General features: G+C 41.2%; 1 protein-coding gene across 2 annotated transcripts in view; it reads right to left on the minus strand.

The window, feature by feature from the left end:
- LOC127418737 (cadherin-11-like) overlaps positions 1–26,766 on the minus strand; it is a 115,337-nt gene that overhangs the window by 63,552 nt on the left and 25,019 nt on the right. For both annotated transcript variants that reach the window (XM_051659500.1, XM_051659499.1), the window contains exons 3-5: positions 10,346–10,640; positions 10,006–10,125; positions 7,759–7,926 (exon numbers count right to left, since the gene is read on the minus strand). In XM_051659500.1, coding sequence (XP_051515460.1) covers positions 7,759–7,926; positions 10,006–10,125; positions 10,346–10,640 — 583 coding nt within the window. The remainder of the gene's footprint in view (positions 1–7,758; positions 7,927–10,005; positions 10,126–10,345; positions 10,641–26,766) is intronic.

Raw genomic sequence — 26,766 nt, forward strand, 5'->3', positions numbered from 1 at the left:
GAAAGGCTTCGAAGCGCCCCTGAGACAGGCGACCCAGGGACGACGAAACCCGCTGCTCTGGAGCTGGTAAGCAGACCACTCCATCCCCCAGTGGAGGGCCGGGAGGAGAATCTTTTGTTACATTTGCATTTAATTGTGCCGCATGCCAAGCGGCTACGGTACCCAAGAGTTCAGCAAAAGTGGTTTCCTTGTTCCCTGGGTCACATACCCAGTGTGCACTGCCGTCATCACGACCACCGTCCACCACTCCATTTTGGCAGGTTTGGCGCTCCAGTGGCGGTCTCCCCGCCCCTGAGCGCCCAGCTGTGGCACAAATCCGGAAAGGAAGCGCTGTCTCCAAGCAGAGGATTGCCCACTGACTCACTGATGCCATAACTAATACCACTCTGCAATTTTCCTTTTCCTTTTATCAAAGACCAGAGGTGTCTCGGGCTCCCAATAGTGACCCCTAGTGTCACTACATCGACACAATGTCTCGTTCCCTCCATCAGGGAACGGAGGTTACGCAAGTAACCAGGACGTTTTCTTTCCTTAAATTGGAACCAAATGCACAAATGCTGTAAATTAAATTGCACATACAATTTTTATCCAGGCGAAAAAAGTCGATTTTCTTGGTAGCACTTTAGAAACATTTTAGAACATTAACTTAACTACGTTAAATAATGCTAAAGGCATGGTCACATTTACCTCCGCATGGCGAAATTCCGCGCAATGGGAATACACGCAGTCGTGCATTTCGTACGATTGACTTGCTGTGGCAAAGAATTTTCCCACGCAGATTTGGTGTGGAGTTGAAGTTTCACCTCGTTGACCAATTGGAAGTTGCTTGGTTTGGCAGTGACATCTGTGTGGGTGGTGCTTTGTTCCAAGCTACACTGAATATTCACAAGGGACATCATTTTAGCAGCAAGTTTCTTTTTAACTTCACTCTCCCAGAGTATAAAGTGCAGCATTAAAAAGATGCTGCTTAGCAGTTAGTTTTTTGCTGGTTTCACACACGCTTATATCCACTCACGCCTTCTTTGCCTGTGGAATTTTGCCATGCAAGATTAAAAGCGATTGCGCCTTTAAAGGAATTTTCGATCCAAGTTAATCTCTATCGACAGCATTTGTGGCATAATGTTGATTACCACAAAATAAATAAATAATTTTAAAAATAATAATAATAATTTTGACTTGTCCCTACTTTTCTTTTTTTTTAAAAAAGCAAAAAATTGAGGTTACAGTGTGGCACTTACAATGGAAGTGAATGGGGCCAGTCCACAAACATTAAAATTCACAATATATCAAAAGTATAGCTACAAGACGTAAATGTTATCCGTGTTAACATGAGTTAAATGTCATAAATTTGCTTACTTACCTTAAAATTATTTCCAGTACTACAACTTTGTAGTCAAGACACAATCTGTTAACATCGTAACGCCAGTGGCCTTGATTTTATCACACTAAAATCATGTTAAGGATTACTCTGCAGTATTGTGTTAACGTCTTGTGAATCCGCAACCACTGAACCTTCTTCTTCTTTTACATGAAATGTTATTTTCTTTAATAAACTTGTTATTTTGTCCTCCTTCATTGGTGTGGCCGCATCCATTTTATCATGGCCTATATGTCAGGTGTGAAAACAGCTTTGAGTAATATAAATATTATGAATATTATAAATATTGCCTAAATTAAAATATTCCATTCTATTTCATTCTATTCTTGATATTAAATTAGAAAAGTTATATATTTTTGCATTTTAAAAGCTGTGAAGAATCTCTATATATATATATATATATATATATATATATATATATATATATATATATATATATATATATATATATATATATATATAAAGTTTTTACATTCTACCACAACCCTTATGGGAAAATTGATTAATGAGAAGAAATGGTAGAAAAGGAAATGTGGCTAATTATGTCTCCTGTCATAGTTTGGTGTAAATGAAATATACATTACAGTATATTGAACCTCAATAGTTTGAGACTGCAAAAAGTACAAACTGAAAGAATTCCTTGGTATTGCATAATCCCAGGCTACTATAATTTCAAAAATTTACATTACAGTACATTAAGTGTACTGAACTTGGAGCATTATGCCTGTTGGCTCTTCTGCTACATTTACACTGAGATGGTCCAATCACAGAGCACTTGTAAGCAGCTCCTATTTGCCAATCCTGACATACAATAGTTGGAATACTGGTGGAAAAGCAAGCAAGCAGTCTAAAGTTCTGAGCACATGCAGAGTGGGTATGAGGAGAGAACGAGTGAGATATTGCACACACACAAAAAAAAAAACAGGATTCTGTGCAAATGTTGACATCAGCACACATTCAAACTTTAGCACAAATTTTAATTTTTTTTGCTCAAAATTAATTAATCTTTGTAAGAAGACACATTTCTTTACAAAACTGAGTTCAAGCGATTGCAAAATAACTTTTTGTGCACTCAGAATATCATCTTGTGGGGTGAAATATGGCACAAACTCCATAGACTGACCCCATTCACTTCCACTGAAAGTGCCTTACAGTAACCTGTATTAACCTGTACTGTATTTTTGTGATAATTTACATTATACTACAAATGCTGTCAATTAAGCTTAGTTAAACAGTTAAAAATTATTCAATTGTTAGTAATGTCATGTTAATGTTCTATATTTTATATATCTTCTATAACTTCTTTATATTTTATATATCTATAGGATATCAATGTAGTGGATCATTGTAAATGATCTCTATAGTATCTCTCACTGTAGTGGATAGCTATAGAGGATTGTTTATTTTTGGTGAGCATTGTAATTACATCTGTGTTAGTGTTTGCAAAATGAAAAACTCAATGCAAACCAGATTTATAATGATAACTTGGAGCAGAACAGCAAATTTCATTAAAAAAGGTTGTATTAAGGTTGTGCAAGATGAAAACAAACAACAGGTGGCATTCAGCGCTCCTGATTAGTGCATTTGATTCAGGATTGTAATTAACTAAAGTGACTCTATTACTGAAGCACAGCCAGTATGATACAATGTAATATTCAACTAACATTATTACAAATATCTAGGGAAATAATCAAATTCAAACAATTCAGAGTGGCGATTGAATTTATGCAGCGTAATTTTATTCGGCATTTCTCTACGGTGCACGACCAATCACATCACATAACAATCAGACAAAATATATTATTTGACATCATGTCCATTGTCTTCAAACCACCACTCACTTCTCTGAATGGTCAGTCAATTACCACAACAAGACCGCATCTGTTTCATGAATCAAACTCTTGTAATGAGCTCACTCTGGCTAACAAGTGGACAGAAAGGCAATCCGTATAATAGGACAGAGAGAGAGAGCAAACGAGAAAGAGTCAATTTCAAAAGGTTACATCATGTCACACACAAACAGGATCGCCCACGTCTTTTCTCACCCTGCTGGTAAATCAGACGGCAGACATGGTAACAGCACTTGTTGGCAAACAGAGCACTGTGTATCATTAGATGAGCTAATGGACAGTGTACACTGACAGACATATGAAGAGGCCACACCACAAGCCTTTGATCTTCTCAACAACATGATAATTGAATTCTGAGTAAATATACGCTGAAACAAAGTGTATGGAGAAAAGAGACAAGAAGAGACTAAACTAGGCCTGACTAGAACGGAATAAACTAGAACATAACATAACCAGAACAGAGACCAGACTAAATTAGACTAGACTAGAACAGAGCAGAACAGAATAGAACAGAGCAGAATAGACTGGACCAGACTAGAGAGACAAGACTAGAATAAATTAGAGCAGAACAGAGTAGATCAGACTAAACTAGACTAGACCAGAACAAAGTAGACTAGATCAGAAGAGAATAGAACAGAACAGATTAGACTAGACCAGACTAGATAAAACAGACTAGAATAAACTAGAACAGAGCAGATCAGACTAAATTAGACTAGACCAGAACAGAATAGAACAGAGCAAATTAGACTAGACCAGACTAGATCAACTAGACAAGAAGACACTAAAACAGAAAAGAGTAGATAAGACTAAACTAGACTAGACCAGAACAATGTAGACCAGACTAAGACTAGAACATAACAAAATAGAAAAGAGAACATTAGACGAGACCAGACATGAAAGACTAGAACAGAATAAAGTAGATCAGACTTAACTAGACTAGAACAGAATAGAACATGACAGACTAGACAAGACAAGAGAGACTAGACAAGACTAGAATAGTCTAGAGTAGAACAGAAAATAACAGATTTGACTAGACTAGAATAGAACAAAGAAGATTAGACTAGACCAGATTACAACAGACAAGACTAGAGAGACTAGACTAGACAAGACTTGACTATCTAGAGTAGAATACTATCAGAACAGGACATATTAGAATAGACTAGACCAGACCAGACTAGATAGATTAGAATAGAATAGACTAGAACAGACAAGAGATTAGACTAAAAAAGACTAGACTACTCTAGTAGAACAAAACAGATTAGACAAGACCAGACTAGATAGACTAGACTAGAATATATAGATTAGAGCAGGGCGGCATGGTGGCTCAGTGGTTAGCACTGTCACCTCACAGCAAAGGTCCCAGGTTCAAATCCATCTCAACTGGGCCTTTAGGCAATTAGCCAGTTAGCTTCTGATAGGCTAATTGGAGTAAAAAAACTGTGGACCTCCACAAGTCTGGTTCATCCTTGGGAGCAATTTCCAAATGCCTGAAGGTACCACCTTCGTCTGTACAAACAATAGTACACAAGTATAAACACCATGGTACTACGCAGCCATCATACCGCTCAGGAAGGAGACGCATTCTGTCTCCTAGAGATGAACATAGTTTGGTGCAAATAGTGCAAATCAATCCCAGAACAACAGCAAATGACCTTGTGAAAATTCTGGAGGAAACAGGAAGACAAGTATCTATATCCACAGTAAAACAAGTCCTATATCGACATAACCTGAACGGCTGCTCAGCAAAGAAGAAGCCACTGCTCCAAAACTGCCATAAAAAAGCCAGGCTACAGTTTGCAAGTGCACACGGGGACAAAGATCTTACTTTATGGACATATGTCCTCTGGTCTGATGAAACAAAAATTTAACTGTTTGGCCATAATAACCATCGTTATTTTTGGAGGATAAAGGGTGAGGCTTGCAAGCCGAAGAACACCATCCCAACCGTGAAGCATGGGGGTGGCAGCATCATGTTGTGGGGGTGCTTTGTTGCAGGAGGGACTGGTGCACTTCACAAAATAGATGGCATCATGAGGAAGGAAAATTATGTGAATATATTGAAGCAACATCTCAAGACATCAGCCAGGAAGTTAAAGCTCGGTCACAAATGGGTCTTCCAAATGGACAATGGCCCCAAGCATACCTCCAAAGTTGTGGCAAAATGGCTAAAGGACAACAAAGTCAAGGTATTGGAGTGGCCATCACAAAGCCCTGATCTCAATCCAATAGAAAATTTGTGAGCAGAACTGAAAAAGCATGTGCGAGCAAGGAGGCCTATATACATGACTCAGTTACACAAGTTCTGTCTGGAGGAATGGGCCAAAATTCCAGCAACTTATTGTGAGAAACTTGTGGAAGGCTTTTGACCCAAGTTAAACAATTTAAAGGCAATGCTACCAAATACTAACATAGTGTATGTAAACATCTGAGCCACTGGGAATGTGATAAAAGAAATAAAAACTGACATAAATGATTATCTCTACTATTACTCTGACATTTCACTTTCTTAAAATAAAGTATTGATCCTAACTGACCTAAGACAGGGAATGTTTTCTACGATTAAATGTCAGAAATTGTGAAAAACTGAGTTTAAATGTGTTTGGCTAAGGTGTATGTAAACTTCTGACTTCAACTGTATATATACTGTATTATTCCCCAAAAGTTTATCACATTTATAATTTACAAGATATGATTTATGATATAAATTCATAAATACATCAGCTTAACCTCAGCCATTCTGCCATTTACACGTTTTTCAAGTCATTTTTATTTGTATAGCGCTTTCACATCATTTGAAAAGCAGCTTTACAGAGGCGCCTGTGTGTTGTGGTTGTACAGAGACGGTTCCACCTCTATAAAACAACACTGACTAATACACAAAGCACACAATGAAAATACTTGTAAAGTCCAGAAAAAAAACATGTAACAGGTGTGTTATGAGGATGATATGATGTAGACTGATTTAAATGTCATCTTTGAGCTGAACAGCTTTGATAATAATAATAGCCATCGTGATTTTGCTTCTATTTTTATCTAACTCCATTATCATTTCGAATTAATGTTTATGCTTTGAAACATTACCTACTTTATACTTACATTTTGGATACTGAGCAGTTCATGATTTCCAGCTATGTGTATAACCAGAGTTTAACAATGTTTATCATGTTTTGTTCAGCGTTTCATCTCTAAAGGCGAAATAATGAGAGAAAATGTGATTTTCTTTACTTTGGGAACAATAATAGCACTCTGTCCATTTACGAGAGCGCATGCATGGTAAACAGCATCTAGCTGCACTGACAGAAATGATGAGAGAGAGATGCACGGGGAGAGATGGATTTACAGTCCAACAGAAAAAACTGTTGATTTCTTGTGTTCCAGTGTGGATTACTAATTTTCACCAACATGTTAAAACGAAAACATTTGGGAATTTCGTGCACTGCGAACACGATATGTGTGAGGAATGGGTATAATTAAAATGTTGCTTAAGACGTGCAATTCTGCTCCGAAATTCAAGTGGGCTTTTTCCTGCAATTTTCTTCACACTGTCACGGAAAGAGCGAGGACAATTCTAGGAGTGCATGCTTGGTGTCTGCACGCTCTTGTGCACTCACGCAACCATGCCTCAGTGCGTCCAGTAAATTAAAATACTGTATAATCATGCTCGCTCATCTCTGAGTGCGCGGCTGGAAGACTTGGTTCGCTCCGTGTAATTTTTGTGCTCTCTTACCTGTTGTTTGCTTGCACTAATGGCCCAATTGGGCAAGTGACAGTCCTAGCAACTGTACCGAATCTCTCTCACACTGGCCCCTTATTGTGGAGCCCTGCTAGAGACTAGACCAGACTAGATAGACTAGATAAGACTAGACTAGAATACGATAGCATTCAATAGATTAGAACAGAACAGATTTTATCAGACTAGACCAGACCAGACCAAATCAGACAAGAACGGACCAGAACAACAGAACAGAACAAAACAAGACAGAATATGCACCGTACGTTAACGAGACATAAGTTTGAGTAATGGACCTTTCCACAGAATGTGATGATGCAATTCCATTTTAATATAGCAGCAAACTTTTTTATGTATATAATTTTTTGATTTAATATAATTTTATAACATGATTATACTGTTGTATATATTATTATATTTCCCCGGCAATGATTAAAACAAGCCACCACTGCTGTGATTGGGTTTAAAATATATCTGATGAAACTCTCTCTTCTGACTGTTGTAATCTATCTCTCTCTATTCTTGGAAAGTCGTGTAAACGTAATAATGTTTTTTTTTCTTTTTCTTTTTCTTTTTTTTTTCTGTTGGAGCAAATGTGAATGCTAAAATAATATTTGATATGGTCTCCCATGTACCTCTATAAAAGCTTACCCCACTGCAGTTTACTTTCGCATTCCAAACACAGAAATGTGTAAATGTTCAACTGGCCTTCTTCACAACACACAACAACACTTGTTGGTTTATAGTGTCTTTTGGAACAATGCAGGATGTCATGAGAAATTAATAATGCAGGCCCTCACTTTGAGAGAAGCGAGGTGGGTTGTCATTGACATCACTGAGATGTACGGTGACAGTAGTGGTTCCTGTCAGACCCCCTTGATGGCCGCCCATGTCTCTGGCCTGCAGCACTACCAGATACTGCGCTTGAGTCTCTCTGTCCATATCAGGTACTGCTGTGTGCACTATGCCTGTAGAAAGAGAGACAAGAACATAATACTGGACAAATGTCATACCAATAAGGCCATGAGGTTAAACTGAACTAAATAAAAAGGAATCGCAAAGAAAATCCTAAAACCATGACATTGCTAGCATCTCCTAAATTTTATTCACATGGAACTGAATAGAAATGTGGGTGGTTAGGGATAGAGAAATGTATAAAATCATATTGAACTGATATATAACAAATCTAGCCATTAGACTAAAACAAACAAGACTAGACTAAATTAGAATACAATCTGGTTAATAAAACAGAGAATAATAGAATCTAGTTAATAAAAAAAGAATAGTCTAATAATCCAACCTAATCTATATAATATACCCAGTAATAGAATCTGGGCAACAGAATGGAATAGAATATATGGTAAAATAATATGATCTGGTCAACAGAATGGAATAGAATAGAATCCTGACACAACAAAGCAGAACACAATAGAATAGTATCTGATCAACAGAACATCAAATAATAGAATCTGGTCAATAGAATAGAATAGACTAGAATAGAATAGAATCAGGTTGACAACAATGTACAACATTTTATAATAGAATCTGGTATACAGACAGAATAGAACATAATAGAATAGAATCCAGTTGACACAATGGAGTACAACATAATAGAACAGAATCTGGTCTAAAGAACACAATAGAATAGAATTTGGTCAGCAGAATTAAATAAAACTTAAAATAATAGAATCTTGTCAAAATAATGGAACAGAACATAATTGAATAGAATATGACCAATAAAACATAATGAATATAATCTGGTAAAACAAAACAGAACAAAACATAATTGAATAGAATCTGTTCAACAGAATGAAATAGAACATAACACAATAGAATCTGGTCACCTGTATGGAATAAGACATAATTGAATAGAATCGGGTCAAAAGAATGTAAAAGGACATAATAGAATAGGGTCAACAGAATGGAATAGAACATCGTAAAATAGAATCCGGTCAACAGAACGGCATAGGACATAATAGAATAGAATCTGGTAAACAGAACAGAACAAAACATAATAGAATAGAATCTGGTCAACAGAATCGAACAGAACATAACTGAATAGAATCAGGTCTACAGAACAGAACATAAAATAATAGAATCTGGTCAACAGCACAGATAGAACATAATTTAATAGAACATGGTAAGAACAAAACATAATAGAATATAATCTAGTCAACAGAATATAATAGAATCTAATAAAATAAAATCTGGTCACCAGAATGAAATAGAACATAATAGAATAGAATCTGGCCAATAGAACTGAAAATAATAGGATAGAATCTGGTAAAACAGAACAGAATGGAACATAATAGAATAGAATCTGGTCAACAGAAAGAATAAAACATAATAGAATATAATCTGTTCAACAGAATAGAATAGAATAGAATAGAATAGAATAGAATAGAATAGAATAGAATATTTTCAACAGAACAGAATAAAGCATAACCATAGAATGTGGTCAACAGGATAGAGAAGAACATAACAGAATATAATCTGATCAACAGAATGGTATAAAATATAACAGAATAGAATCTGGTCAAAAGAACAGAATAGAACACGATAGAACACAATAAGGAAACAGAACAGAACAAAACACCAGAATGGGATAGAACATAATAGAATGGAATCTGGTCAACAGAACAGAGCAGAACATCATAGAATAGAATCTGGTCAACAGAAGGGAATAAAACATAAGAAGAATAGAATGGCGTCAGAAAAATTTAACATGATAGAATAGAATAGAATAGAACAGACTCTGGCCAACAGAGTGGAACAGAAAATAATAGAATTTAAACTGATCAACAGAGTGGAACAGAACATTATAGAATTTAATATGGTCATCAGAATGGAATGGAATGCAATATAATAAAATCTAGTCAATAGAATGGAATAAAACTAAATAGAATAGAAACAGGTCAATTGAACATAAAGGATAGTATCCAGTCAACAGAATGGAACAGAACCTATATATGTACATATAGAATGTAAACTAGTCGATAAAACAGAATAGAATGTAGCCATTTAATAGAATGGAAAAGACCACACACCTGACTGTGGGTCTACTGTGAAGTACTGCTGGCCTTGAATCACTGAATATACAATTTTGGCACTGTTCCCATAGGTTGGGTCATCAGCATCTGTGGCTGTCACTTGAATAACCGATGTGCCTGGGGAAAACAGAGAAAGAGTATGGGAAACAGAGTGAAAGGTAGAAGAATGTGTAACAGTGAGAGAGGTACAGCAGGAGAGTGGGAGAGAGTGGAAGAAAGAATATGATATATTTTTGACAAAGTCAAGGTTCATTGAGCATGTGACCATCCATCTATTCACCCAAACACAACTCTGCCAGGCAGAGGGCATTTGCATTAGTATATGTGAGCGCTGTACCGATGTTGGCCATTTCAGGCACGGTGGTGCTGTACGGGCCACTCTGGAACACAGGTGGGTTGTCGTTGATGTCTTGCACACGGATGATGAACTGGGAGGAAGGCTCCAGGGCTCGGCCCGTCTGTCTGTCTGTTGCCGTGGCGATAAGACGATACTGGTCCTTCTCCTCCCGGTCAAGTGGCTTGGTGACATGAATATTCCCCGTTCTGCTGTCGATGACAAACACAGAGCCCGCCCCTTCGCCTTTTAAAATGTATTTGGTTCGGCCGTCACCCTTGTCCACACTTGAATGGAGCTGCATGAAATGTATAAAAGTAGAAAAAGAAACAAATAAGAGGGAACATTTGAAATTCTAAGTTTGAACTATCATTATCAAAATCTTTAAATGTTCTATATGTTTTCCAAAGACGTTGCTTGCAACTCCAGTGTATGACTAAAGAGAAGTCTTTTTACACAGCCTAAACAAACAACACTTTCTTTGAAGCTTAACCTGGGTATAGAAAGCAGGCAATATAAAGCTTTATTACACAGCTGTCTGGAATAATCGATTCAGATTGGTCAAAATGGCGCCATCTAGCGGTCTGATACTTCTGAGTAACAACCGCACATCCACACATCAGACTGCTCATCTGGGTTTTGCAAGACATCTTCACTACTTCTTGGATCACTGTGCGTTCTCTACAAGTAAGGTATTAAAATTATTTCAAATCAAATCAATGTTTCACGTGCTTTTATTCATTTATTTGGCAACTAGTATTTTAATAAGATGTATAATGAGAAGTCAGACCAACACCAACAGAACTCCAATGCAAACCAAAGGTAGAATTTAGACATTATTTATTTTTTCTCACATAATTACATAATTTCAACGCAAATCAATGTTTCATGTCCATTTGTTTGTTTATTTGGCAAGTAGTCTTGTAACAGGCTGGACAATGAGCAGACAAAAGGTCATTTACACAGAATATACACCATCAGAACTCTGACACAAACCGGAGGTGGATTTCAGCTGTTCAGCGATTTATTTCTTCTCACATAATTACATAATTTCAATGCAAATCAATATTTTATGTCCATGTATTTATTTATTTGGTTAGTAGCCATGTCAGCAAGTTGTTATCGCAAAATAAACTCCAACGCAAACCCTGTCAGTCGGCTGACTGAACATTATCCCTTACTTATAATGCACTTTGTAATATGTTATTTTGCATCAATGATTGTAACCACAGCTGTGATTCATTACAATACAATCTTTTCATGGATACACTTTTAAAAGAGTAGAATGCATTAAAACCCATGTTAACTCATGATATAAGAAATTTGGTATTTTCAAGTTCAATGCAAGTTATACTCAATCGACAGAATTTGTGGCAAAATGGTGATTACCACAAAAATATTTTCATGTCGTCCCTTGTTTACTTGAAAATAAAACAACTGCAAAATCAACAACAAAAAACAAACAAGGCTCTTACAATGCAAGTGAATGGGGCCAATCCATAAACGCTACATGACATGATTTGATGATGTGTGTGATAATGTGTGTGATATCAGCGTAAAGTTATATCCAATATTGCAACTTTGTTGCCATGGCGACACAATGCCTGTAATCCATGTAAGCAGATTTCATCACACAATAATAATGTTAACATGTATAATGTTAACATCTTGAGGCTATCATTTTGAAACACTCTGTATTGTAATGTTTATGGACTGGCCCCATTTACTTTCATTGTTAATGCCTTACTGTAACTACATTTATTTTAATAAAACAAAGGATTAAAACAAATATTTTCTGTGGTAATCAACATTATGCCACAATTGCTGTTGATTGAGCTTAACTTGAATTGAACCTGGAATGTTCCTTTCATACGTTACATTCTTTAAAAGGTGTAATAATGTTTAGGTAAGTATTAGCCTTTATGTTATTTAACAGATTACAAATTCTTACGAGAACATACAACTGATTATTAGCCGTATTATGAGGCATTCCTATTGTATTATAAGGCATAAAGATTCTATTATAAATGCAGTATATTCCATTAAGAATAGGTAACGAATAGGGAATTAAGAATGAATTTATAAGAATAATAACTTCATTGTAACATATTAAATTTCTCCAATCACAAACAAGCTTGAGTGAAGACTCTTACTCTGCCTAAAGAAGTGTGATTCATTAACTTAAATTGTTGAAAAGTTCAAGAACAACAAAAGATTTTGAGGTTTACAATATATTTTTAAGCACTTTTTTCTCTTTGGATGTACATTATCTTTTTTTTTTTTTCCTGCTATATCACTTGTTGATGCCTTTGAATTTAAAACTTTTATCCATTTTATCTCTTGATTGTTATTAAGTTAAAATGAATGACACCAACACTAACTGTCTCTGGTAGCCACTATTCAAGATTATGTCTTGGTTGTGAGTTCAGGGGCAACTGTAACAGTAGTTAATCAATAAAAAATGTGTGGTTGGAATAAAAGACAGAAACGGAAAACAAGAACAGACTAAATTTGATAAAAACTAGAACATAACATAATCAAGTTAATATAACAGAATCTCGTCAATAGAATAGAATAGAATCTAGTGAAGAGAACAGAACATAATAAAATGGAATGTAGTTAAAAGACAAAACATTTGTGTCAGTAGTTAGGCAATAAAAATAGCATGACTGAAAAAATTATATATATATATATATATATATATATATATATATATATATATATATATATATATATATATATAAATTGTAAATATGTATTGACCTTTTTTTTTTTTTATTAGAATATCTGGTGGAAGACTGTCTGAAAAATATATTTTATTAAAAGGATTTCACCCTTTACAAATTTGTATAATCTCTTGTTTAAACACTATATTCCTGAGAGTTACAATAATTTGTATCATGTAAAGATGAAATATATTCAGACATATTAAGTATTTAAGCAATGATATTGAAGTGAGGTTTTATGTGATAACAGGGGCAATTGTAATATTCTGACTTCTTGTGTGGTACGCATACTCTATGTTCCCTATCTGTCACTCACTCGACGTTGTGTCGATGTAGTGACACTACAGGTCACTCTTGGGAGCCCGAGACACCTCTGGTCTTTGATAAAAGGCCAGTGAAAATTGGCGAGTGGTATTTGCATGCCACTCCCCCGGACATACGGGTATAAAAGGAGCTGGTATGCAACCACTCATTCAGATTTTCTCTTCGGAGCCGAACGGTCATGCTAATTGGGCTGAATACTACTGTTCATTCACCTCTGCTGGATCTGACGGCGCATTTCAGCGGCTTCTCCCTCCTCTGCACTGGTGCACTGCAGAGAACGCCCCTGGGTGCTTCGGCAGAAAAACAAGAGAGTATATTTTCTGAAAGAGCTTTTCCTCCTCTAAAAGAGTATATATTTCTCTAAAAGAGCAGCACACACGGAACGTCTTTTTAAAGACGCGTCTTTCTAAAGATGCCTTTCCGATTGTGTGTTATTCCTGGTTGCGGTCATTATCTCTCAAGTTCGGATGGTTATAATCGCTGTCTGGGCGCGACCCACACGGAGGCAGCGTTTGTGGATGGTTCATGTTCTCACTGCGAGAACATGACCATGGCAACGTTGCGGTCGCTGTTTGCTTTCGTAAGAACGCCACGCCCCGCTCCAGTGCCATTCTTCCCGGAAGTGCACGAGGAGCTGACGAAGTCGTGAGAGGCACCTTTTACTGCCCGGCCCCGATTCCGCAGTTCCCCTGCTCTCACTACCCTCGATGGCGGGGCGGCCAGGGGCTATACGGCGATTCCCCCAGTGGATAAGGCGCACGCGGTGCACCTATGCCCGCAGAGCGCCGCCACCTGGCGCGGACACCCTAAGCTCCCGTCCAAGCCCTGTAGGCTCACGTCGTCCCTGACGGCTAAAGCCTACAGCGCTGCTGGACAAGCCACCTCTTCCCTGCATGCCATGGCTCTCCTGCAGGTCCACCAAGCCAAGGCGTTGAAAGAACTGCACAAGGGTAGTTCTGCACCAGATTTGATGCAGGAACTGCGCTCAGCGGCCGACCTCGCTCTCCAAGCGACGAAGGTCACGGCGCGGTCTCTCGGGCAGACGATGGCCACACTAGTGGTCCAGGAGCACCACCTTTGGCTCAACCTGGTAGAGATGGGCGAGGCTGACAAGACACGGTTCCTTGCTGCCCCCATTTCCCAGGCGGGCCTATTCGGCGACACCATCAAGGACTTTGCCCAGCAGTTCTCGGTGGTGAAGCAGCAGACGGAGGCAATCCGGCACATCCTGCCCCAGCATGGCTCAAGATCCCGCACCCCATCTGCTCGTCGCCAAGGGTGTCCCCCTGCGGTGACTGCACCAGCTCCGCCCCATCGTGGAGCCCACCGCAGGAAGCAGACGTTCTCTGTCAGCGAAACGTGCCTGGAGTTCGGTCCGGGTTACTCTCATGTGATCCTGAGATCCCGACCGGGCTATGTGCCCAAGGTTCCCACCACCCCTTTTAGGGACCAGGTGGTGAACCTGCAAGCGGGCAACACCCAACACCTTTGCAAGGTTCAACAACCTCCGGGTGGAACCGGTTTCATCCCAGACAGTGGCACACAATACAAGCAGATAAGCCCGGGATAGCCGGCCGGGTGTATTGCTTGCACATAGCGCCTTCCACCTCCTTTTGTGCTGAAGACATGCGCCATTAATTCCCAGTAGTGTTCACAAGTTTGTTCCCTGGTTGACTTCCTCCGAGCCCTGTGGCAGTCGAGTTTTCGGAGAGATTCGCTGACGGCCCAGTACACGCGCTAACTATGAGTCATGTTCTGGGGTAGGTGCTCCGCATGTGGCGGTTCCCTGTAAGGCTAACCCCATGCGATATATATCTTCTGCTAATTCGTTTCCCTGTTGGCAAACTGCATCTTCCTTGGGCAGAGCCCCTCTGCCCTAGTCTCCATGTTTGTAGTAACTCCTCCCCCATTGGGCAGGATCTACCTTGAAGACTCTCCACATGGTTGGAAAGACCATGTGACATATCCTTCCACTTAAATATCCCCCCCTCTCTTTGGGCAAGGTGTGGTCTCCGCTGTGTCTTCCCCTTGGGAGGGACACCCCCTGACTTGACCTGGCGGCCCAGTTGGATAATCCCCCTTCTTTTTTTAGGGAGTGGAAAAAAGAGAAGGGGGAAAGAGGCCATGACTGGGTTAAGCCTGACTCTATCTTTTGGGTAGTCAACTTGTCCCCAAAAAGGGCCGTTCGACACTCATAACTATGTTGGGGGAGGTTACGTGTTGACCTGGTGTGCTGGCTATGAGGCACACAGTAGTCTGCCCACCACACACTGCCAGTTCACGTAACACAGTTCAGCCAATTGTGGCATTTCGTATAGGGACCCCTAGTGTCACTACATCGACACAATGTCGAGTGAGTGACAGACAGGGAACGTCATGGTTACTTGTGTAACCTCCATTCACTGATGGAGGGAACGAGACGTTGTGTCCCTCCTGCCACAATGATGAACTACCCGCTGAAATGGCTGGACCTTATATCGGCTCCTCAGCATAAAACCTGAATGAGTGGTTGCATACCAGCTCCTTTTATACCCGTATGTCCGGGGGAGTGGCATCCAAATACCACTCGCCAATTTTCATTGGCCTTTTATCAAAGACTAGAGGAGTCTCGGGCTCCCAAGAGTGACCCCTAGTGTCACTACATCGACACAACGTCTTGTTCCCTCCATCAGGGAACGGAGGTTACACAAGTAACCATGATGTTTCTTATACCACAAGTTTGCAGCTTGTAGTCTGTAAGATATGAAGGACAAAACAAGTTGTCCCTGGGCTCACCTACCTTTACAATGCATTATATATAATGAGACGTGTTACCAAAATTCTCTCTTGAATAATATTCTTTCGTGTTAACAACATACCATGAAGATAATGACTTATGAGACCACCTGATTTCAAGTGAATAAAAAACTCTATGAGATAATGAGATCTTTGTGTTGCTTTGAGTAACTGAGACTCTCGAAGGCATTACCACACAACATTTAATATCAGATTATAAAATAACTCATATGAGAAAAACATTCCACAAGATTTGTCCACGAGAAACATTTAGACTAAAGCGACTTACAATGCTTCAAGCTATTCATATTATCAGTACATGCATTCCCTGGGAATTTCCCCTGCGGCTATTTTTGGAATGGAATAGCTTACTAATTACTGAATACTGTGCAGTATACTGTAGAATGTTTACTGCCAACTATCCTTTAAAGAAATGTACAACAGAACACATTATGCAACAATAAACATTTTAAACACTAGTAGGCTATGTTACATGGTTGTCATGGCGTCCAGTCAACCAAAACTGATATATTTACTTCATACTACATAAATAGTGAAAGTAGTATGTTAGTAAGTTTGGCGCATGTAGCTTTTGCATTTTCATCCTCATTTTTGCAACCATTCATAATTAAAAATACGTTTCCCTTTTAATATTTTCCGTCAAACTCATAATTACTATGTTTGAGCTTTGGGGCAGTCAGACTGATCCAGGGATTGTGGAGAAAGTCCACCTTTTACCCGAGGCTAAAAAAGATCTCCATATCCAGATATCGAGTCTGCCTGATATAAGAAGCACCAGGTGTTTTTCGACTGATAGGGGGGCTGATGATTGGCCAGGCAGAAAATTCATTAGCTCAGCCGACCAATAAGGTCACAAGGGAATTGTCAGGAACAGGGAGAAAAAATGTGCCAAATAAACCTGTTAAAAAAAAAAAACATGCATTGGCTATGTTCAGAATGGGACACTAGCATACTGCGCAATATGCAATGTATACTGCCTACTATTTAAAAAAAGTATAGTATAGTACGTGAAACAGAACGCACTACTGCAAGTAAGGGAAAACATATACCGTAAAGTCAGCTGTTAATTATCGCAAAATAAAACCCTGACAGGGTGATCAGGGTCACGACACAAAGCATTATTACAATTCTGTTGCAGAATTTCACGGCTACCTTATCAAATAAAAAAATATATTTACTGTATTTGAAATATTTAAATTTAATTACATTATTAATTTGATTGAAATTATTTTATTAGGTCATTGATTCTTGAGATAAGGGATAAAATATGTCTTACAAAAGTCATCTTTATGTTAAAAATCAAGAAATTATATTAATAAAAATACTGGAAAAGTTCAATCTAAAGGAAATGTGTATACTCAGGGCATTCATAACTTGTATTTTTAAGTAATTTCATTAGAATTTCTTAAAATGCATGCTCTATACTTGGAAGCACATGAACCACATTAAACTGTCCTTGCAAGTGGTCACACTGTTAAACTGCCAAACAAAGTGTTTAAAAATGCAACAAATTCAAAAATATTAATATCAAATGAAAGGTGGGGATTTGTAAGATATCAAACATTACATAAAGTAAACTTTAAATTATGTTTTCTATATAAAACTGCTTATCAAATCTGTGTCCTTGCTTTGCATCAACTTCATCAAATTTTTCATAATTCTGAATAAATCAGACAATATCATGGTCAGGTAACTCTGAGGATCCCTTTATCACTTCCAGTTCATGGTGGATGCAACAGTAGGACACGTGGTCTGGTAAGTTTGATATTTTTTCATATTTTAAACAAACACTGTTTAAGTCCGTTTTTAGTTTGTCTGTTTTTAGTGTGTCTGACGGAGTTGACACAAATGACAGTAAGATGTAAGTAATGAAGTGATAAAAGATTTTTACACGACTCGTGTTGTATCGTGGCAGTTTCCCGGTGAAATGACCACTAGAGGCGCTACAACAACAATGACTTTTATTCTCTTAGATACAAATCACAAGTAAAACAACAGATGATCAGTTCATAAACATTTACTTTTCATCTGTTCCTTACAAAATGCTATCTTATAACATCAAAACACTTTTATTATAGCACATGACATGTAAGGTGATCCATTTTAACATTTGCATTACATAAAAAACTACATTTACAAGTGTGGCCAAATTGTGCTGTAGCTCAACTGATAGAGTGTTGCACTTGCAATGCAAAGGGCCTTGGAATCCTAAAGAGCATGTGAGTCAACATGTGAGCCGAAAGTGTCATAGAAACACCACAAAATGATGTGGTTGCTTCAGAAATTGTGTTTTTCATCTCACATTTGCTTTTTATAACACTATCGGTTAGGTTTAGGTTTAAGTTTTAAGGTAGAGAGGTAGGTAAGGTTTCGTTGATTTAAAATTTGATTGGGCATTAACCTTAAAAACCTCATCTGTTTGGGAGAACATTTAACTTGAAGCATCTATGAACTGCAGCGATACGTGTAAGGAACCGCACTATATAAATAGGCCTATCACAATATAATTTTGCAAAAATGTCGCCACTGTCGCTTAATTTTCATGATATCAGACTGGACATGAAACTTGTTTGTTTTTCTATCATGGTAGGTATATTTCTATTTCCTTTTAATACTGAGCTTATGTTATTTTTTTATCCTTTAACCCTCACAGAAACCTTTCTGCATTTTAATATTTTCAGTAAGACATCATTTTGTATGTTTATTCCGCCATTTCCAATGTGGGCGATTTCAGGTTATACTATGATGCACTATATTATCACAAAATTATACCTTGTGACATTTGGTCCCCACAATTAGACACAACCTGACCCAAAAACACGCACCCACACATGCACGCACAATGGCAGTCTGCATGTCCATCTGTGTTGTCCTTATCTTCTCATCTGTTTGTCTCTCACACTCTTTGTCCATCTGCTTCACACATCCTCTCTCTCTTTCTGTTTGTCCATCTGTCTAACCATCATTTAACACCTCCGTCTTTTCACATTCCTATCCATCTATCTTCTGTTGTTATGGAATCTGGCAACTTTTTCAGGTAATATTCTATCTTTGTCTCTTTCTGCAAGTTTGAGTAATGTTGTGCAGCCTGATCTCATGAAAATTACATGACTGTGGTGGAAGTTTTGCAAAAGGATAATGTATTGCGGCAGTTCCGATGTGAAATGTCCACTGTGTGGTGCTAAAAGCTAATTATATTTTCCCCCAAACAGATGAGGTTTTTCATTTAAATGTGCACTCATTAACTTTTTGCTCATGTCATCTTGGATTTACAGTGACACCTAGTGGTGTGGATGCAGAATCATTCAAAATTAATAGTTTCAGTTTCAGATGCTATTGTTGAAATTCACTATTCACAATCAGCCACGATTAATTTAATCCAAGAGTGAAAGTGTCCAATAACAAGATGGTTACTGAGATTAAGCGAGTTGTATTCAGCTGGTCATGTGATTCTAAAATAGCAGCCCCCATGTAGAATAGAACAGCTTTTATAAGGTTACTGATATGACTTGAGTTCTCTTCCCTTGTGAGCGATCATGATTTTATACATTTGTTTCAAAATTACAATTCAATTATTTAGGAATAAAACTTTATTTAATGGGGAAAAATTACTGAGTGCACCTTTAAAGGTGCAATATGTAATATATTTACTGTTCTAAAGCATAAAATCATCATAATATGTTATCAGAGATTTAGGAAACATGCTAAGTTGAAATACTGGCTTCTCTGAAAACAATGCTACAGCCAGTATATTCTTGAAATGTCCGTTCTGTGCCGGAATTTCTGTTTGTGTTTTGGCCTGTGTGATCCTGCCCACTTCCCATTTCTCAATAGTATTTCGACACCCGGGGTTGCCAGATTTGAAACAAGTTAGCAGGCAAACACAGCGCACTGCTGCCATGGAAGCCAGCAATACATCTAGCTAACATTGACTGAGTTATAAAAAAAAATCCACATGAGCTGGTTTATAATTTGCAAACAATAAAAATATTGCAAACGTATACATTAGCAGATCAACTTACAGTATAAGGCTCGTTGCTTGCCATTGTCAGTTTGTTCGTTCCTGTTGCGTGTCCTCAACCTGGCAACCCGCGTGAGCTTGGAGTCTGGGGAGGAGGGGGCGGGGGAGACAACTCTCTCCAATATTTTGAATTTGGACTGCAGTACCCCTTTTTAAACGCTTGATGTCAATGTTACATATTGCTCCTTTAATGCTCTATCAAGTTTTAAATTAACAAAATAAACAAAACCTACCTCTCTATCCTAAAACATAAACCTAGCCCATATTGTCATAAAAAGCAAATTTGAGATGAAAAACACTTATTTACAAGCTTGCAAATAGTTGGTTAGGTAATGCAAACATTAAAATGTATCGTCTTACAAGTCACACACTATAGTAAAAGATTTAGATGTCATAATATAGCGTTGTGTGAGGAAAAGGCCCAAAAATAAATCTTTATGAACTGATAATCTGCCATTTAATTTGTGATTTGTGTGAAAGGGAATAAAAGTCATTGTTATTATAGCGCCTTTAGGATTCATTTCACCAGGAAACTGCCATGATGTATACAACGAGTCACATAGAAATCATTTTGAATTTTTTATGGTATAGTTACGTGATTTTAAGAGACCAGGTTGCACTTTCTACTACCAATTACAAATCATGTTCATGGACGTGATGTAACTAAAGCCTATTGACCATTAAAATAAAAGGGGCAAGCCCTTTGATATGTCCCGCCCCAACTTCCTGTTTAAATAGGTAATAAATATGTCAACACTGGGCAGAAAGCTGTACTTGTCAATCCAATCCACGGGGACTTTAAAGGGAATTAAGTTATAATTTCTAAGCTGGGTCATCTGTCTTATCTTTGTCTTGCTCTCACAGCTTTCTGCAGTAGTACTTTAGTACAGAGAAGTGTGGGTGCGTGTGGTCAGAATAAGGCTTTACAGTGGGTTTCCCTTCCTGTGATCACACTGAGGCTCAGCATGCTGAGAAACTCTAGTAGCCTGAGGGAGTTTGTGATTAAAGGAGCTCTTGGGTTCTTCTGCTTCTCAAAATCTGTTCCTTGTGCTTCATTGACAACTTTCTCTCTTCTTTTGTGTCACTGCCAATATATCGCTTCCATACAGCAAACTCGAACACACCATATTCTCACCACAACAGTCCTACGAATACACTTGTGTATAAAACACACAATCACACCTCTGTTAAATATATCATTGTCTTGCAATGCCAGACATTGACTATCGGCATAAAGTCTGGTCCGTACTGCAGGTTATTTTGTCTGAGAACCACCCACCGAACGCTTAGCATCTGCGTACAATCAAACGCTAGCCTTTCAAAGTATACTTAATTTGACTGTGTGTGCATGCACAGGCGGTTTGTGCATACACGCTACGACTGTTATGATATATTGAACTATTTCTCTTCAGGAGTTTAGACCCATAAAGATGTCTTTATATTCCTTCATACTCGAGTTATTCAAATGTTAAATATTGTCCTCCTCACATATGCGTTCTTGACGTGCACATCCACTGTTGTTATTTCCACCTTCGTCTCCTGATGTATAGCGGTGACTACATCTTCTTCTAGAGATTCTTTGTGACAGCAATGGCTCAACTGTGAGTGTTGCCGCCTTGTGGTCCTACTTATTAGTGCAAATGATTCCAGGCGCATGCGCATTCTGCACTTTCAGAGTTTGCGTGGTTAAATGAAAATCTGGCTGCACACGTTCAGTGCTTGAGTACTCTGCTGATTACAAAATTTGTGTCACATGTACTGTACATCTGAATAAAGTAATCTTTGGGTGTAACAGGTTCATTGAGGGTGTAAGGAGGAAGTGGGAGGCAGCGAAATCTAACTCAAAAAGATATTTTATTTTTTATAACAAAAACTCGCTTTTCAGCGGAATCTCGATGCAACATAAACAGCAAAGTCTCGGGGTGTGGGCGGTAGCTCTCTCCCCCTCACTAGCATCCAGCTCGCTCTTAAATCCGTCTCCAACTCTCACTGCAATGACAAACAGCTGTTAGAGACAATCATTGACAGGTGACGATCCTTACTCATCCCCCAATCTCACTCTCCAGTCACAAGCCAGTGCTCAGCCATGCCCCCACCATTCATTGGAGGTCTGCTACCCAACCTAGGTTTCGGGACAGGTTCGGGTCAGTTTTTCAAGAATAACATTTGTTCCGGGTTGGGTTCGGGTTTGTAATTTATGAAAAAGAAAGCTAAATATATATACATATATAAAAACACTTTTTTTAAAAACACATCTCAAGGCACTTGCATTCTGTTTCATAAATTGTGCTGCATCTAGCTTTTTTAGCACAGGTGTCACAAAGAGTCACTGTTTTGAAGAAGTCATCCTGGTTACTTTCGTAACCTCCGTTCCCTGATGGAGGGAACGAGACATTGTGTCGATGTAGTGACACTAGGGGTCACTCTTGGGAGCCCCAAACACCTCTGCTTTTTTTAAAAAAGGCTAATGAGAATTGGCGAGTGGAATTTGCATGCCACTCCCCCGGACATTCGGGTATAAAAGGAGCTGGTATGCAACCACTCATTCAGGTTTTGTGTTGAGGAGCCGAGACCAGGTCCCGGCCATTTCAGCAGGTAGTTCAGCGTTGTGGCAAGAGGGACACAATGTCTCGTTCCCTCCATCAGGGAACGGAGGTTACAAAGTAACCAGGACGTTCCCTGTCAATCACTCGACGTTGTGTTGATGTAATGACACTAGGGGTCCCTATACAAAACGCCACAACTAGCTCAACTGTGTTGAGTGAACTGGCGGTGTGTAACGGGCAGACTGCTGTGTGCCTCGTAGCCAGCACACCAGGCCATCACGTAACCTCCCCCAACGCTCTTATGAGCATCAAATGGTCCATCAGGAACAAGTTGACTGCCCAACTATAGGGACAGGCTAGCCCAGCCGAGGCCTCTTTTCCTTCTCTTTTCTCCCCAAAAAGAGTGGAATTTGTTAACTGACTGGGAGCCATGAGTGTCTGCTTCAGGGGGTGTCCTTCCCAAGGGGCAGACACTGCGGAGACCGCACCCCGCCCGAAAAGAGGGGGGGAGGGGGGGTATTTTGAGTGGAATACATCACATGGTCTTACCGAGTCTTGTCAGAAGTATGTCATGTGGAGAGGTCCCATGGAAGATCCTACCCGAAGGGGGAGGAGTTTCTACAGAGCATGGCGACTGGGGGCAGAGGGGCCTCTGCCCAAGGAAGATGCAGTTTGCCATCAGGGAAACAATTTTGCGGAAAATATCACATGGGGTCGCCTTCGGGGAACCAGCACATGTGGAGCACCTACCTCAGTACAGGGGCTCATTAGCGCATGTACTGGGCCGGTCAGCGAGTTTCTCCGAAAACTCAGCTGCCAGAGGGCTAAGGAGGAAAGTCATCCAGGGATCACAGTCTGTGAACATGACTGGGAGTCAAGAGCACACGTCATCACCTCAAGGGAAGGGAAAGGCGCTATGCGCAAGTGGTACACCCGGCAAGTTGTCCCGGAACTTACCTGCTTGTGCCTGCCAATACACGGGATGAGACTGGCTCAACCCGGAGATTGTAGAACCTCGTAAAGGTATTGGGTGTTGCCCAGCCCGCTGCTCTGCAGATGCCTGCCAAAGAGGCGCCACTGGCCAGGGCCCAGGAGGCCGCCATACTCCTGGTGGAGTGGGCTCGTAACCCCGCAGGGGGTGGCACGTCCTGAGCCTGATATGCCATCATGATGGCGTTGATGATCCAGTGGGCGATCCTCTGTTTGGAGACAGCGCTTCCTTTCTGCTGTCCACCAAAGCAAACAAAGAGCTGCTCGGAGCTTCTAAGGCTCTGCGTGTGATCAAAATAGATGCGTAAAGCACCAGACACAGCAACGCCAAGGCTGGGTCTGCCTCCTCCTGGGGCAGCACTTGCAGGTTCACCACCTGATCCCTAAAAGGAGTTGTGGGAACCTTGGGCACATAGCCCGGTCAGGGTCTCAGGATCACATGAGAGTAACCCGGACCGACCTCCAGGCACTATTCGCTGACAGAGAACGCCTCCAGGTCCCCTAACCTTTTGATGGAAGTGAGCGCAGTCAGGAGGGCAGTCTTCAAAGAGAGTGCCTTAAGCCCCAGCCTATCTTGGAGGCGTCTGTTGTAACAACGACGTGCCTAGAGACTTGCTCTAGGGGAACCCCTGCCCATAGAAATGCAAGGTCCGTCCAAGGGCTGAAGAGGCAGCGACAGATCGTCGTTATGGCCACGTGATGTGTCCTGCGGTGCCATGCCCATCTCAGGACTCGAGTCTGAAGCCAGTGCTGAAGCGGTCTCATATGCATCAACTCGAGCAGTGTGGCCGCCGCTGAGGATGCCATATGCCCCAGGAGCCTCTGAAAATATTTCAGTGGAACCACTGTTCTCCATCTGAATGCCTTCAGACAGTTCAGCACCGACTGTGCACGCTCGTTCATGAGGCGCGCTGTTATCGAGACTGAGTCCAACTCCAGACTGAGAAAAGAGATGCTCTGAACCGGGGAGAGCTTGCTCTTTTCCCAGTTGACCCGAAGCCCCAGTCGGCTGAGGTGCCAGAGCACGAGGTCCCTGTGTGCACACAGCAACTCTCAAGAGTGAGCTAGGATTAGCCAGTCGTCGAGATAGTTGAGGATGCGGATGCCCACTTCCCATAGCAGGGCAAGGGCAGCCTCTGCGACCTTCATGAAGACACGAGGGGACAGGGACAGGCCGAAGGGGAGAACCTTGTACTGGTACTCCTGGCCTTTGAAGGCAAACCGCAGGAAGGGTCTGTGTCGAGGTAAGACCGAGACGTGAAAGTACGCGTCCTTCTGGTCTACCACCGTGAACCAATCTTGATGCCGGATGCTCGCTAGAATGCATTTTTGCATCAGCATCTTGAACGGGAGTCTGTGCAAAGCCTGGTTCAGCACTCACAGGTCCAGGATTGGTCGCAACCCACCGCCTTTCTTCGGTACAATGAATTAAGGGCTGTAGAATCCTTTCTCATCTCGGCTGGAGGGACAGGCTCTATCGCGCCCTTGAGCAGAAGGGTAGCAATCTCAGCACGCAAGGTTGCGGCGTTCTCACCCTTCACCGAGGTGAAGCGGATGCTGCTGGACCTGGACGGGCGCCTGGCGAACTGAATCGCATAGCCGAGTCGGACGGTCTGGGTCAGCCACCACGACAGGTTGGAAAGCGCGAGCCTCCGGGCGAGGGGGACCAAGGGAATGATCGCGTCGGATGTACCGGTAGGTGGGGCCGTGCGGCGGGGCAGAGCTCGAGGTGCCACATCGAGGGGATTCAAGCCCCTTGGCCATGCTGAGTCCAGGGACATCGAAGCACTTACCTGGCTCCTGCCACCCACCATAAGATTGGCCGATGAGGGGGGAGGAGGAGTCTTGTCCCCGTAGTCCACCGGATCCAATCCAGTGTGGACTTGTTTGTGCCACAGCTGGATGCACAGGGGTGGGGGGACCGCCGCTGGGGCGCCATACCTGCAAAGATTGGACGGTGGACGGTGGTCGTGACGACGCCCATGCGCACCGAACATGTGACCCAGGGAACAAGAAAACCGCTCTTTTGTTGAATTTTTGGGTACTGCAGCCTCTTGGAAATGTGGCAAAATTAAATGAAAATAAAACAAATGATTCTCCTCCCGGCCCTCCACCGGGGGATGGAGTGGTCTGCTCACCAGCTCCGGAGAAGCGAGTCTCCTTGCCCCTGGGTCACCGTCTCAGGGGCACTTCGAAGCCTTCCTCGGGCTCTTGGCGGCCAGCTGTAAGATGGGTGGCATCTGTTTCCTGCGCTGGGCTCCACACCGGGGCCGGGCCACGGGGGCGGGCTGCGGCAGAGTTGTAGTTGCAGGAGGAGGCCCTTGGCGACGAGCAGACGGGGTGCAGGGCCTTGAGTCATGCCGGGGCAGGATGTGCTGTATGGCCTCCATCTGCTGCTTCACCACTGAGAACTGCTGAGCAAAGTCCTTGACGATGTTGCCGAATAGGCCAACCTGGGAGATTGGGGCATCAAGGAACCGTGCCTTGTCAGCCTCGCCCATCTCAACCAAGTTGAGCCAAAGGTGGCGCTCCTGGACCACCAGAGTGGACATCGCCTGCCCGAGAAACCACGCCATGACCTTCGTCGCCAGGAGAGCGAGGTCGGTCACCGAGCGCAGTTCGTGCATCAATCCCGGGTCAGAACTACCCTCGTGCAGTTCTATTAGCACCTTGGCTTGGTGTACTTGCAGGAGAGCCATGGTGTGCATCGTCGAGCCGCGATGGTTCAGGGGAGAGCGGAGGGTTCCATTCTAGCCCGACGCTCGTGGCCACCCGGGAAAGCATGTCCATCATTTCCACGTCGGCCTGGGACTGGGCAACCACTCCCGAAGGAGGAAGCCCAGTCGAAGCCTCTGCGTCCGACTGGACGAGCCTGCTCTCCAATGCTGCGCTTGATAACTCGTCTTCTTCCCAGGCTGAGACAAGCCGGCGATCTCGTACGAGCGCCCAACCAGAGCAAGCGAGCATGCTGGGGAATGGGAGGTCCTTGGGGGGATACCCGGTGGAGGTGGTCCCACTGAG

Source organism: Myxocyprinus asiaticus, chromosome 28 (genome assembly GCF_019703515.2).
Source record: "Myxocyprinus asiaticus isolate MX2 ecotype Aquarium Trade chromosome 28, UBuf_Myxa_2, whole genome shotgun sequence".
NCBI lineage: Eukaryota > Metazoa > Chordata > Actinopteri > Cypriniformes > Catostomidae > Myxocyprinus > Myxocyprinus asiaticus.